This window comes from Bubalus kerabau, chromosome 5 (genome assembly GCF_029407905.1).
Source record: "Bubalus kerabau isolate K-KA32 ecotype Philippines breed swamp buffalo chromosome 5, PCC_UOA_SB_1v2, whole genome shotgun sequence".
Taxonomy (NCBI): Eukaryota; Metazoa; Chordata; class Mammalia; order Artiodactyla; family Bovidae; genus Bubalus; species Bubalus kerabau.
The window spans coordinates 5,208,481-5,222,742 of NC_073628.1; the positions used below are offsets into that span (position 1 = coordinate 5,208,481).

Below are 14,262 nucleotides of genomic sequence, written 5' to 3' on the forward strand. Positions count from 1 at the left end.
GGTCATATGTGGCTTCATCTCCCCCAGGCGCCACTAGGGGACAGCAGGTAGGGTTGGTGGAAACCCGGGTCCCCCCCGGCTCCGGGCCCTGGGCCTCCCTGCACACTTGAAAGCCCCCCTCCTCAAGGTCGCCTGGGGACGCCTCGCCCTCTGCTCCCCCTTGCCTGCTGGGCCTGGCCTCCCCGCCTGCTGAGCAACCAGACTGCAGCCCAAGTCACCACCCGGACGGTTCCTCCTCCAAGTCCCCGACATTCTCAGCGCCCTCCACATCTCAGATTCACCCAGGACGGCCCAAGGCGCCTGTTTCTTATTCCAGCAGACGGTAGTCAGCATATATTTTATTTTGGGCCAGCCTGTTAGACTCACTCTGCCGCAGTGCTGTTAAAATTGGCTTTAATTTCGTGTTAAATATTTCAGCTAAAAAAAGAAATCCTCTCTGCCATCTTTCTCAGTAAATCCTGACGAGAGAGACAGAGAAGGTGGGAAGGGACCCAATTTCTCAACTTTAAATCACACCCCATGGAGGCATCATGTTTCTTATCTCTGCGGCTTTATTCTTTGCTTTTCAAACACCCATGTGCTGGTGGGCTTTGCACTCTGCCGTAGATAAAGAAAGTGCTTTCCAAGGCGGCTGGTAAACCAAGTGTGTTGATGCCATCATCTGGACTGAGGAGGGCAGGCTGAGACCAAAGACCTCTCCTGGAGACAGGGGTACACCGTCCCCCCGCCACCCCCCAGGTGCCCCTCAGGCCCTCCAGGCCCGTGCTCAGCTGCCCCTTCTGCCGGGCAGACCCTGCCCCCACCTGCTCCCCAAATTCCACGCTCAAATGCCCTCCCTTGCATTTTAAAGCCAGGCATCCCTTTCACATCTCAGCTCTACTCACCAGCCTGGCAGCAGAGCTCACCCACTGGACTAGAAGCAACTTGAGGGCAAGCCCTGGGGCCTCTCTGGTCAGTCCCCCATCCCTCCCTCCAGCGAAGGTCAACTGAGTGTCTCTGATGAGAAGGTGTAGGACTAGGCACCGGGACCCCAGGTGGGGATGACTCCCTGTCCCTACAGAGCCCACTGTCCCATCCCCGCTTCTGTCCCCCCGGCACAGCTGGACACTGCTGTCCCCAGTATAGACTATGCACTTGCACTGGGAATCCTAGTCATAAAGCGACAAGTCACTGTGTCAAGGGAACTTTCTGCAGATCCCGGCTTTTAGATATACGGTGTGCATTTTAGGGTCCAGCCTGTCACACTGGACAACGATCTCAGCCCGGCCCAGCCCCAGGCGTGAGTCTTGAGCTTGGCCACCCATTTGTATGCCCCAGCACTAATGGGGCCGCCTTGTCATTAGTGTAGAGGGCTGTACTAAGATGCTCAGCCAGAGCCTGGCACGCAGTAGGCGAGTGTTAGCCACCGTGAGAGCAACTACTGCCAGCCGCGCCCACTCACTGTGCCCGGTCCACACCCCACCCCATCACATGTCCTGGTGTTCTCACCACCTCCTGCCCTGTCCAGCCCCAGAGCGGGTGCCCCAGCCCGGCACACACACCCCCAGCTTCAGCCTCCAGCTCGGCTGCCTGTGGACCAAAGGGGAGCCACCAGCCTGTGCAGGGCTGGCCCCCAGCTAGAGGCTGACCGGACTCACCGACGACCTTGGCCACGTTCGCGGCCTTGAGCCCCATCAGGTCGGGCAGCTGGTCGATGATGACGTCCCTGCTGGCCTTGACCTTGTGCACACGCTCGATGCTACGCCGCTGCCAGTCGGTCCAGTAGATGAAGTCCCCCAGCAGTGTGAACCCGAAAATGTGCGGGAGCTTGTCCTCCAGGAGGGTCCGCCGCTTGGTCCCATCGACGTTGATCACCTGCAGGATGGCAGACACGGGGCTGAGCCAGCCTCGGGCCTGAGCGGCCTGGAACGGGCCCCAGCAGCATCTGGCCAGGCCAGGCACCATGGCTCACTGAGGCAGCTGGATGAATGATGTCTTCAGTGATGGTGCCATTCAGGGGCTCTTCCCAACTGCCTCCCTGACCTGGGTGTGCATGCTGTGCTGAGAGGGGCAGGCAAGGCAAACAGGTATCCTCTGCCTCGCCATCGCTGATCGACTGGCCGTGGCTGCCTGGAGTACCAAGGTGTAGGTTCTCCAACCGGGGATAGGCTCATTGATTAGCAATGTCTGCCCAGACGCAGCATGAGGAGGCACTGATCACCAACCCCGACACAGAGCCCAGTTTCAAAAGGCTGGACCATGAATGCACTAACCCAGACAAGGCCTCCCACTTGCCTGTGGACTAATTTCTTGCTCGGTCAGGACCAGGTGAACTCTGAGGACACGTTTGCTTCTAAGTCTGAGCTCAGAGCTATAAGACGATATCCAACCCCAGACATACTTGTTGAGTCACTAAGTCCTACCCAACTCTTTTGTGACCCCATGGACTATAGCCCACCAGGCTCCTCTGTCCACAGGATTTCCAGGGCACAACACTAGAGAGGGTTGCCATTTCCTACTCCATGGGATCTTCCCAACCCTGGGATCAAACCTGCATCTCCTGCATTGGCAGGTGGCTTCTTTACCGCTGAGCCACCAGGGAAGCCCTCCCAGCTACACGCTGGTGGCCGTTGACTCTGAGATGTAAAAGCTAAATCTTCTTGAAGAGTCAGTGCCGATTAAAAGCATCAACCACGAAAGCCACAGATAAGAAAAGTACTGTCAAACATAAGAACGCCTTAACCAACCGAAACACAGAGACAAACAGGGTAAGACGTGCTTGTGATGACAGGCGATCAGCAGAAGCCGATGTGCAAAGGAAGACGATAAAAACGCAACATCTGAACTTTGGGCTCTCAGGCCAGGATCAGAGAGACACGATGAATTAAAGGCAAGTCTCAACAGGCCTCATGCAGCCAGATTATATTTCCAGCTCATCAGAGAGGACCCAAGCCTTCTGCTGTGCAGGTGGCACACGCGTAAGACAGATCGGGTATGTGTTGAACAGAAAAGACTTAGGTCCTCTGTTGTTGGGCAGCACAGGACAGAACTCAAAACTGCTGGGTCAAACGGTGGGGGGCAGGACAGGCAGCTCTGGACCCTGCAGCCAGGGACCCCACCCCTGCTCTGTCCACGGCCGAGTCCCTGCACCCCATGGACCTCAGTCTGTCCACCTGCAGTTAAGGGGAGCAGCTAAGTCACCCTGGGAACTTAACCAAACAACTGTGGCTGGGCCCCATCAGGGGCAATTACATCAAAAGGGGCGCAATGAGCCGCCCAGGTGAGGGACCATCTCCTGTGTCACGAGCTGGCTTGCAGACCTCGGGCAGCAGGATTTCTGGGTAGAGCTCTGGGCTCCACTCCTGGCCCACGGGTTAGCCCCAGAGGTCAGGCGACGGATGCAGGAGCACTCCAAGCTGGTCCAGGGTGCTGGTTCTGGTTTTGGCCCCACAACATGAAGGCACATAAAGATGGTGAACACATGCTTTACAGAGCGCTTGGACCTGGGAAGGGGTCTTGCCTGAGGAAGTGCACAGCAAGAGGAAGAGCGTCTCCAAGAACACACGGCCCGTCTCACACTCACAAACACACAAGCAACACGCTTGCTCCTTCTCTGACACTGAATACCCAGGGTTAGGCAGGGGCTGTGGATACAGATCAGTACAACAAAAACAATCCACGTCTGAAAAGTAAAGACTCCGCCTGCTATACACTGAAGGGTCGGTCAGCAGTATCTCTTTAGAGACCTTTCTCGTCCTTCTCTAGGTCCACATTTTCTTCATTTCCTTTAATAACTCCATTCCAGACATAAGTCAGCACACGTTCTACTGACTGATGTGAGGAAGTACATTTTCCCAGCTTAGGAATGATGAACGTGAGCCCACGGAAGACCCAGGACGATTGAGGGGGGCGGACGCTGCCCAGAAGCACCTCCCTGTTTCTGCCTGCCCCCCCGCCCCATCCCACCGTCTCGATTTTCCAGAACAAAGTGGGGGAGGCTGTGAGCTGCTCCCCGGGGCCAGGCTGGTGGCTCCCATCACAGGCACAGACCCGCGGCTCTGGGCTGGCAGGGCACCCCTCTGCCTCGGAAGCCCTCCCCGCTTCCTCTTTGCACAATTACAGACCCCATGAAACACCCAGCAAGCCCTCCAGCTTGGAAGAACATCAAGACTCAAACACTCAAGAAAATAAATGATCCCACGGCAGCCTTTTTCACAGCACCTTTCAGCACACCTTGACCAAACCCAACAGATCTGTTAAAGTAACTCTGCTGGGCCAGGCCTTTCCCAAATCCTGGAGCAGACGAGTGCGGCCTGTCTACAGGGAGACACATGTCAGCCCCCCAGGCTCCCTCTGGGCCCAACTCAGGGACCCCTACCTTCCCTGGACCCTCTAACGGAGGGCGAGGAGATAGGCATGGGAACCCATCCAACAGCCTCCGGGGTGGGCAACGCATCAGAACAGAATCCAGAAAGAACAAATCCGAACCTGGGAGATCGACAACATGGGGGCCAGAAGAGAGCATGGGAGGCGGACCATCCAGGAGAGGGGCTAGCAAGCAGTTTCTGAAAAGGAGCGTAAATATTTTCAGCTTTGAGGCCATAAGGTTATTGTCACAGAAAAACAGCCATGGAGGGAGCCTAAAATAAGTGTGAGTGCGTCCCAATATCTCAGATATGCAGATGACACCACCCTTATGGCAGAAAGCAAAGAAGAACTAAAGAGCCTCTTGTTGAAAGTGAAAGAGGAGACTGAACATTCAGAAAACTAAGATCATGGCATCTGGTCCCCTCACTTCATAGCAAATAGAAGGGAAGACAATGGAAACAGTGAGAGACTTTATTTTGGGGGGCTCCAAAATCACTGCAGATGGTAACTGCAGCCATGAAATTAAAAGATGCTTGCTCCTTGGAAGAAAAGTTATGACCAACCTAGACAGTGTATTAAAAAGCAGAGACAACCCATGGTGGATTCATGTTGATGTATGGCAAAACCAATACAATACTGTAAAGTAATTAGCCTCCAATTAAAATAAATAAATTTATATTAAAAAAAAAAAAAAAAGCAGAGACATTACTTTGCTAACGAAGGTCCGTCTAGTCAAAGCTTTGGTTTTTCCAGTAGTCATGTATGGATGTGAGAGTTGGACTATGAAGACAGCTGAGTGCCGAAGAACTGATGCTTTTGAACTGTGGTATTGGAGAAGACTCTTGAGAGTCCCCTGGACTGAAAGGAGATCCAACTGGTCCATCCTAAAGGAAATCAGTCCTAAATATTCATTGGAAGGACTGATGATGAAGCTAAAGCTCCAACACTTTGGCCACCTGATGCGAAGAACTGAATCACTGGAAAAAAACTCTGATGCTGGGAAAGATTGAAGGCAGGAGGAGAAGGGGACAACAGAGGATGAGATGGTTGGATGGCATCACCAACTCAATGGACATGAGTTTGAATAACCTCCAGGACAGGGAAGCCTGGAGTGCTGCAGTCCATGGGGTTGCAAAGAGTCGGACATGACTGAGCAGCTGAACAGAATGGAACATGTCCCAGTAACACTTCATTTGTGCAAAAAACAAAAAAATTGGGATTTCATATAAATTTCACATGCCATGAGATACCACTCCTTTGATTGTTTTCATTTAAAAGTGTAAGAAATTCCTTGATGGTCCAGTGGTTAGGACTCAGAACTTTCATTGCTGGGCCCAGGTTCAATCCCTGGTTGATGAACTAAGATCCCACGAGCCATGCAGGTCAGCAAAAAGGTAAGTGTAGAAACCCCCAAGCATTTGATAGTGGCACAAATCAGGCAGTCTGGCCTCCGGTCCACAGTTTTCAACCCCTGATCGAGAAGTTCCCCTGCCCTTGATTTTCAGGAAAGGAAACTAGATGCCTCCAGGAAGTTATGTCCAAATGGCCAAGCCAGATGTGGAAGGGGCCCGCGTGCAGCGTGCTCTCTCTGACCTCTAGGCCTCCAGCCTCCTATGCTCAGCTGACCTCACACTCCAGACCCAGGTCTGGGGTAGGGGAAGTGGCGGGTGGCAGGAAGAACACACCCATCCCCCGACCAGCTCATTGCACAACCTGCAGAACAGCAGCTGTGCGAAGGGAGGAAGGGGGGGCAGACCCCAGAGAAGCCCACCCTCGGCCGTGTCCAAGGGGCAGGACCCACTGCTGCGGGGTCTGCATGCTGCTGCTGCTGCTGCTGCTAGGTCGCTTTAGTCGTGTCCAACTCTGTGCGACCCCATAGATGGCAGCCCACAAGGCTCCCCCATCCCTGGGATTCTCCAGGAAAGAACACTGGAGTGGGTTGCCATTTCCTTCTCCAATGCATGAAAGTGAAAAGTGAAAGGGAAGTCAGTCATGTCCGACTCCCAGCGACCCCATGGACTGCAGCCCACCAGGCTCCTCCGTCCATGGGATTTTCCAAGCAAGAGTACTGGAGTGGGGTGCCATTGCCTTCTCCAGCGGGGTCTGCATGGCCACCCACAAACCAGAGGACCTCAAAAAGTCGCCTGAACTGCACTTTCCTTACACTGAATGCTGTTTCCAGCACTTAGCCATGCAAAGGGGTGTGATTCCCAGGACCAATACTTTGAAAGCATGACTCTTAAAGGAAAAAGAGGGACTTTCCTGGTGGTCCAGTGGGTGGGACTTCGCCATCCAATGCGGGGGATGTGGATTCGATGTCTGGTCAGGGAGCTGGGATCCCACATGCTTCAAGGCCAAAAAATACCCAAAACATTTTTAAGAAAAAGGAAGCAGTGTTGTAACAAATTTGATAAAGACTTTAGAAATAGCCCACATTAAAAAAAAAAAAAAAACAAGGAAAAAGAGTTCTGCTCTCTGATGGAATAACTATACTCACATAAAACCCCAAACTGCCCTGGTTATTTTGATTCACGTAATTCAAAAGATCTTACACACATACCCACACACACCCGCAGAGCTTGTGGCCCCGTTGCTCAGGGGTCCTGCACCCTTCTTCCCCAGGGCTCATGGACCTGGACACACAGCCCATCCATCACTCCTCCAATGAGGGTTTATTCCCTGTGTGCTGGAAGTCACCTCCACCAACTCAGGAAATGTCAGGAGCAGGGGGACGTATGTATTTTCATCTTAGTCTGTGATTCCTCCTTGGCCCGCCTGCCCCCCTGGGGCGGGGGTGATCCCCGCCGGGTACTTCCCACAAGCACCCACCCTGACGGCAGATAACCACCAGCAGATGTCAGCTGCAAGGACACCAGCTCCCCAGGGCCCTGGCTGAGTAAGACATCCGGGTGGTGGTAGGGGGAGCTGCAAGGAGTCCAGGTGATCCCCTAGGGCCTCCAGCAAGTACCAGGTAACCCACACACAAGTGACACTTCCTGCCTCAAAGATGGGCCAAACAGGCCTATGGGGTCGGCCCACGAGACCTCTGCTTCTTGTACCCGGGTGTCAGAACAACCCTGGGGAGAAGTGAGACTGAAAGGGTTATTCACTCAGTCGTGTCCAACTCTTTGTGACTCCGTGGACTGGAGCCCGACAGGCTCCTCTGTCCATGGCATTCTGCAGGCACTGGAGAGTGTAGCCATTCCCTTCTCCAGGGGATCTTCCAGACTCAGGGATTGAATCCCAGTCTCCTGCAAGGCAGGCAGATTCTTTACAGTCTTAGCCACCAGGGAAGCCCCTAGGGAGGAAGCTTTAGAAGATACCGCAAGGCCACAGAGGGCAAGACTCGACCTTGCTCTTATTCAGGAATGGCTGAAACTGCCACCCAGGGACCTTGCCTAATCACGGTGTGCGCACGGGGCTGTGTAAATGCTTTGCCTATTTCAGGATTAATAAAGGGCGGGACTCCTGCCTCTGTGGTCCCCAGCCTTTTTTGGCACCAGAGACGGGTTTCGTGGAAGACAGGCCTTTGCCAGGCCAGGGTCAGGGGATGGCTTCAGCACATCACATTTATTGAGCACTTTATTTCTATTCTTATTACACTTGTGATATATATATAACGAAATCTGCAAGTCCCTTTGCCACACAAGGCTGTGATCCATGAAGGGGTTATGTATTTCATTATACAGTCAAAAGCTCTGGCTGTTCCACATCGTGTACGGATGTGAAAGTTGGACCATAAAGAAGTCTGAGTGCCCAAGAATCGATGCTTCCGGGAGAGAGAGCCGGAGCAGCTGGGCATGTGGCCTCGAGAACAAGCTCTGGATGGATGGATCTGCCGCGGGGAGAACCCTCACTAGGCTGTCATGGGCTTGGCGTCTACCAAGAAGCAAGTCAGAGAGAAAAGGAGGGAGATGCTGGGCCAAAGGGGCCGTCGATTTGAGACTAAATAGGGAGCCAGCAAATCCCAGATACTTTTACCAATAAGGTTGAATCTCGTGGCGCAAGAGAGGAGGGGCAGGTCGGAGGGGTAGGGGCTGGGAGCCTGGCTGGGAGCGGGAAGTGGATGAGAGGCCGGGGCCCCGGGTGTGGCCGGAGTCACAGGAAGGGCTGATCACCGGTGGCAGGAACTTCCAGCCCCAAGGGCTCCAGACTCAGGACAAGGGTTAAGGAGGCGCCGCAGGGGAACTCCAGACCCAAGTCAGTAGGGCAGGAGGCAAAGGCAGCTCTGGGGCTGCAGGGAGGCGAGCCCACACCCACATGCACCCCAGACAGCTCCAACCTTGATTGACCAGCCCACCTCTGGTCCCTGAGGCTGGGGAGGGCGCCTCAGGGCTGTCTCCCCGGGCAAGCCGGCCCCGAACCCATCCCCACCCGCACCCCACGCTGGGAGCCGCCCCGCGCTAAGCCCCCTGAGGGGCTGCTGACCTGGGCTGGCCTGACCCTGTCCTCCAGGACGCTGTCACAGACGAGGCAGCAGGAGGCCCACCTGCAAGGCTTTGCAGCCCCCTCCCCTGCTGCCACCTGACCCCCCTGTCGGGACCCTGTTCCACAAATCCATTCATGTGCCGCCACCACCCGCCAGTGCAGGCCAGAGGAATCCCCACCTCGTGGGCTCCAGGGCTTGGTTCTCCTCCCCACTCGCCCTGGGGGACCCGCCGCAGCTGCCCCGTGAAGCAGGAGCTGGACCGCCGCCAGCTTCAAAGGGAAGCCGGCTGACTCCACGCGGGGCTCCTTTCTGCCGGTGCCCTGGCTCAGAACCCGGAGCCAGGCCACGGGCGCGACCATGCTGAAGAGACTCCCCTCTCCCCTCCAAGGCAACGCAGCCAGACAGGCCAAAGAAGACGCTCGGCGCCTTAACCTCTGGCGGGGGCAGAACCTCTTGGAGACGGAAACCACTGCTGGAAGCCGCCCCGTCACCGGGCTGACCCGGAGGGGCCTCCTCTGACGGTTCCCCGCCCACCTGGAGTCCAACGATGCCATCAGGAAAGGAGACGCGGCCCCTCACCTGAGGCTGTTCTCCCGAAGCCCCGACTCCACAGGACCCTAGGAGGGGTGTCCGCACCTGGGCTGACAGCCTGACCCCCAAGGTTCACGAAATTTGTCCTTTGAGGGGCGCACCAGAGAAGCCGGTGGCTCAGGGGTAAAGAATCCACCTGCGATGCAGGAGACGATGCAAGAGATGCAGGTTCGATCCCTGGGTCGGGAAGATCCCCTGGAGGAGGGCATGGCAACCCACTCCAGTGTTCTTGCCTGGAGAATCCCATGGACAGAGGCGCCTGGCGGGCTACAGTCCATGGGCTGCAAAGAGTCGGACACGACTGAAGCGACTTGGCATAAAGACGGAGGAGCACCTGCTGGGCACATCTACCCAGACGTGCAGCAGAGCTGGTGCTCACTGGGTGCTCAGAGGCAAACCCTGAGACCCAAGTGGGAACAGCCCATGGCAAGAACACACGAGCCAGTCCTCCAGGAACGCTCAGGCCACCTCCAGAAAACTCACCCCGCAGCCCTTCACCACTGAGAAACACGCCAGAAGGGTCTGCCCTGTGCTCCAGGCAGGACCCAAGAAGGTGGAAAGCCCCAGGGCCAGGGGCTGACGGGCCATGCCCCCACGGAACAGCGGGGGACCCACAGTGGGGACGCTTACCTCGATTTTGTCCGTCTTGGCGTCTCCCCAGTAGAGCTTGCCCTCCTGCAGGTCGAGCGCCAGGCCATTGGGCCAGCCCAGGGAGGTATTGACCAGAATGTGCCGCTCCTGCCCGTCCAGGTTGGCGCACTCGATTTTTGGGTTTTCCCCCCAGTCTGTCCAGTACATGAGGCTGGAGAAGAAGCACAGGTCCATGGGGCTGCCTGTCCATCATGTCCCGGGTCCACCCCTGGGACTGAGAACGGTGCCCACCCTCATCACGCCTGAGCCCGTGGGCAGCACCAGGAGCTCCGCGGGGAACAGCACGGGCTTAACCAGCTGGGGCTCTGGGACTGCAGCCATCAGACACCCGGCCGAGGGTCCCGGGGCAGCAGGGAACGCGCGCCCAGAGGGAGAGAGGGAGGCAGAGTGCAACCTCCTTCAGGGAGCTCAAGGGCCCTGTGTGCCAAGCTCAGCAGCCCACAGGCTGTCTATTGGCCCAAGAAACAGCGTGAGATGCGTGTGTGTCTGTGTGTGTGTCTGTGTGTCTGCGTGCACACTTCAGTCCAGGGAAGCATCCAGAACTGTGCCCTGAGCACACCCAGCACTGGGAAGGACCCGACCCCATCTCACAGGGGAGGACACCCTCGAGTGAGGCCGGCAGAGGCACTGACCTGACAGCCTCCATCAGGGCAGGCAGGGAGCAGGTCCCCATCTCCCCAGCCCAGAGCCCGGCTCCCATCACTGGTGACGAGCTCCTGCCTCCTTGTCCCGCAGACCCAGGGGACTGGCCTCTCACGCCCACCTGCCCTCCCCGAGGTATGGTCTTGTTCCCTGGCAGATGATACGGAGCTGTGTCTGTCTGCCGGACGGCCCCACCCTGGGCTCCACGGTGCTCGAGGCTCAAGGTCCAGGCCTGTCCAGCCACAGCCCTGTGACCCACCCCGAGGACCACGCCCCTGGGCTTCCAGAGACAGAGGCAGCTCCACACGGAGCAGGGCCGAGAGTGTAGGCTCCCCGGGAAGATGGGCTGCATGCCTGCCGGCCACCAGGCCTCCTGCAGGGTCAGGTCACTTGGAGCCTTAGCCCCAGGGGAAAAAGGAAGAGCACCCGGAGACCCCTGGGTGCTCTGGTTACCATGCTTACGGCCCGCGCAGCTCAGTTACCACTCCCCCAGCGATCACCCCGGGGCTGTCTCCCAGCGCCGCCCTCCCAGCTCCTCCAGGCCGTGCCCAGGACTCGGGCCCACTGAGGGGGGCCCATCCCACATCGAGGGCCGGGGGCTTCCCTGCAGCCCCAACCCCAGCCCTCAAGAGCTCTCAGGGCTCCCCGCCCCCCATTTAGGGTCTTCCAGTTTCATGTTTTTGGTCATGAAGCTGCAGGAAGGTGCTCAGCTGCTACCCTCTGAGCCGCTGGGGCGGGGCGGTGTCTCAGAAAGGCTCCTACCCTGATGGACAAGATTCACAGAATCCTACAAGGGAAAGTTGGAACCAGACTGCCAGATCCAAGTCCTGCCTCCCAGCTGTGTGACCTTGGGCAAGTCACTTAACCTCTCTGGGCTTCAGCGTTCTCCAATGGACCTACCCCGGCAGGTGAGGGCAAGAGGGAAACGTGCCTGCAGCATGGAACGTGCGCAGAAGAGACTCGGCACATCATGTGGAGTAAGGGCTGCGGTGGCCGTCACTCTCGCCACCACTGCTGGCCCAGAAATTTCATGGTGGACAGCGCTATTTCGCAGGCGAGGAGACTGAAGCCCAGGGTGGGAAATGACTTACCCAAGGTCTCTAGGGTTTTCTATAAACCTAACCAAGCTCTGTGTTGGAGCTTCTCAGTCTGGTTCCCAGATCAGCCCATCACCAGGGAGCTCATTAGAAAGGCAAGCTCTCCTAAACCAGACATCTGCTTCCTCCTGAAGGGGAGAAAGCTCCGGGACCCCCAGCCCCCCTCGGCCCAGCTCCCAGCCTCACCCCATCACGGGGTGCAGCACGATGGCGCGGGGCTCATCCAGGTCCTCGGACACCAGGATCTTGCGGGAGGTGCCGTTGAGGCGCGTCACCTCGATGCGGTCGGTGCCCGTGTCAGTCCAGTAGAGGTTGCGGGCCACCCAGTCGACCGCGATGCCGTCAGGGTCGTTGATCTCGGTGTTGACCAGCGTCTGCGCCCCCGACCCGTCCAGGTACGCCCTGCGGATGGCCCGCACCTCGTCGTCCGTCCAGTAGACGTAGCCCTCCAGCGGGTCGTAGTCGATGGCGATGGCGTGCCGGATGTCGTCCACCTGCAGCACGATGTCCGTGAAGTCCGGCGTGTCCAGCGAGATCCTCCGCAGGTCTGTCCGCCGGGCCAGCAGCAGCACCTCCTCCGCCCCTGTGAGCGACACACACAAGCAGCGGGGTCAGAGGTGGGCGGCACGGCGGGCCTGCAGGGAAGGGGTGGGGGTGGGGGTTGCGGCAGGGGAGGGGCTCAGCCAGGCCCCCGGGGCTTCCTTCCCCAGGGCAGGTAAGGTTAGGGAATATTCACGGGATCTTCCTACATGATCCCTAGCTCACCTGGCGCCATTTCTATCACCGTCTTACAGACAAGACAACAGAGGCACAGAAAGGTTAAGCAGCCAGTCGAAAGCCACACAGCCATCTGACTTCAGCTACTGTGAGAGCTGCTTCATGCTCAGCCCGCCTTCTCCCCTGCAAGCCCCTCTCCTGGCCACAAACAGCCCCAGTTACCAGTCCTGCCCAGGCTCTGGGCTCCAGGCCCTGCTTGCTCACCATACTCCTCAAAGCTCCAACTGGACTTACATGCCACCTCTTCCCCAAAGACCACCCTGCCTCCCTATACCCACCCAGCAAGGCGGCTTCAAGTCCCGTGACCACGCACATCACAACGAGTCCATCCTTCCCAGGTGGCCATCTCACCAACATGGGTAGGCGCCTGGGCGGCAGGCGCCCCTCCTTCCCCTTTGTCACCCCGGCCGTATTGTGCTTTGCTGTGTTATTGATTTGCTGTGATTTCCAATTGGCTTGTTTACGACTTAAGTGAAGCTGTTGTGATCTAAAGGTGAATCTGTTGACATGAGGAAGCCCAGCCAGGGTAACGTCATTGACAACTTTCATGGCTGATAAGTTCAGCTGGTGACGGACTCTAGGCTCTGCTGGGAGGCTTCTTGATAGGGACAATGACTCAAAGGACATTTAGACTCTAAATACTGAAAGTCTGTGAGTCCTGGGCAAGGAGGCTCTTGGCTGACCTACACAGCTCTCCAAAGATCTTGAGAGCTCCAGCCATGGCCAGGCCACTCCCGGTCAGCAGTGCTGTGAAAGTGTGCGGCCATCCCGGGAAGGGAGGAAACAGCTGTTCCTGCCCTGAAAAGGCTCCCCCACACAGACAGTGGGAGAGGCGCGTAAGGGCCCCCGAGTGATGCCCTTGACAGCAGCCCACCTTGCCCACCCAACAGACGCTGTCACCCACTAGCAAGGGACCTGAGCCAGCAGCCGATATGCAGCTTTTAACTGGATGGACTGACTCTACAGAGAACCAACTCGTCGAAAGGCACACTTTAACTGTTCTTGCCTCCCCTTTGCCTGGAACAATAACGTAAATGGTTTTGAGTACATGGATGTGAGAGTTGGACCATAAAGAAGGCTGAGCACCAAAGAATGGATGCTTTCGAACCGTGGTGCTGGAGAAGATTCTTGAGCATCCCTTGGACTTCAAGGACAACAAATCAGTCAGTTGTAAAGGAAATCAACCTTGAATATTCACTGCAAGGACTGATGCTAAAGCTGAAGCTCCAATACTTTGGCCACTTGATGGGAAAAGTCAACTCATTGGAAAAGACCCTGATGCTGGGAAAGAGTGAAGGCAAAAAGAGATGGGGGCAGCAGAAGATGAGATGGTTGGATGGCATCACCAACCAAACTCCAAGAGACACTGAAGGACAGGGGAGCCTGGCGTGCTGCAGTCCATAGGGTCGCAAAGAGTCGGACACGACTTAGTGACAAAACAACAACAATATTATTTCTTTACTGACTTATTAAGAGACAGTATTCCTTACAGTACTGGCTTGTGAACTATTAATAGCATAAATCATAGCTCCCCACAGTGAACCTGTGTTAGATAAGTCATTGGCAAAGACAGTCTCGGTCTCTGAGCAGAAGCTGCCCTGAACAAAACACGTCCTGGATCCTCCCAGGGAGTCATCAGAACTTTCGGCCGAGGTAGCCTCGTGTGCTACTACACAGAGCCTCATGTGTAGGGCTCCAGGGGTGCTGGCCAGCCCTGACCCGGACACC

At 56.6% G+C, this 14,262-nt stretch overlaps 1 protein-coding gene across 3 annotated transcripts in view; it reads right to left on the reverse strand.

Moving 5' to 3' along the window:
- Positions 1-14,262, reverse strand: part of LRP5 (LDL receptor related protein 5) — a 123,688-nt gene that overhangs the window by 40,756 nt on the left and 68,670 nt on the right. For all 3 annotated transcript variants that reach the window (XM_055580617.1, XM_055580618.1, XM_055580616.1), the window contains exons 6-8: positions 11,944-12,340; positions 9,998-10,169; positions 1,638-1,854 (exon numbers count right to left, since the gene is read on the reverse strand). In XM_055580617.1, the coding sequence (XP_055436592.1) occupies positions 1,638-1,854; positions 9,998-10,169; positions 11,944-12,340 (786 nt within the window). The remainder of the gene's footprint in view (positions 1-1,637; positions 1,855-9,997; positions 10,170-11,943; positions 12,341-14,262) is intronic.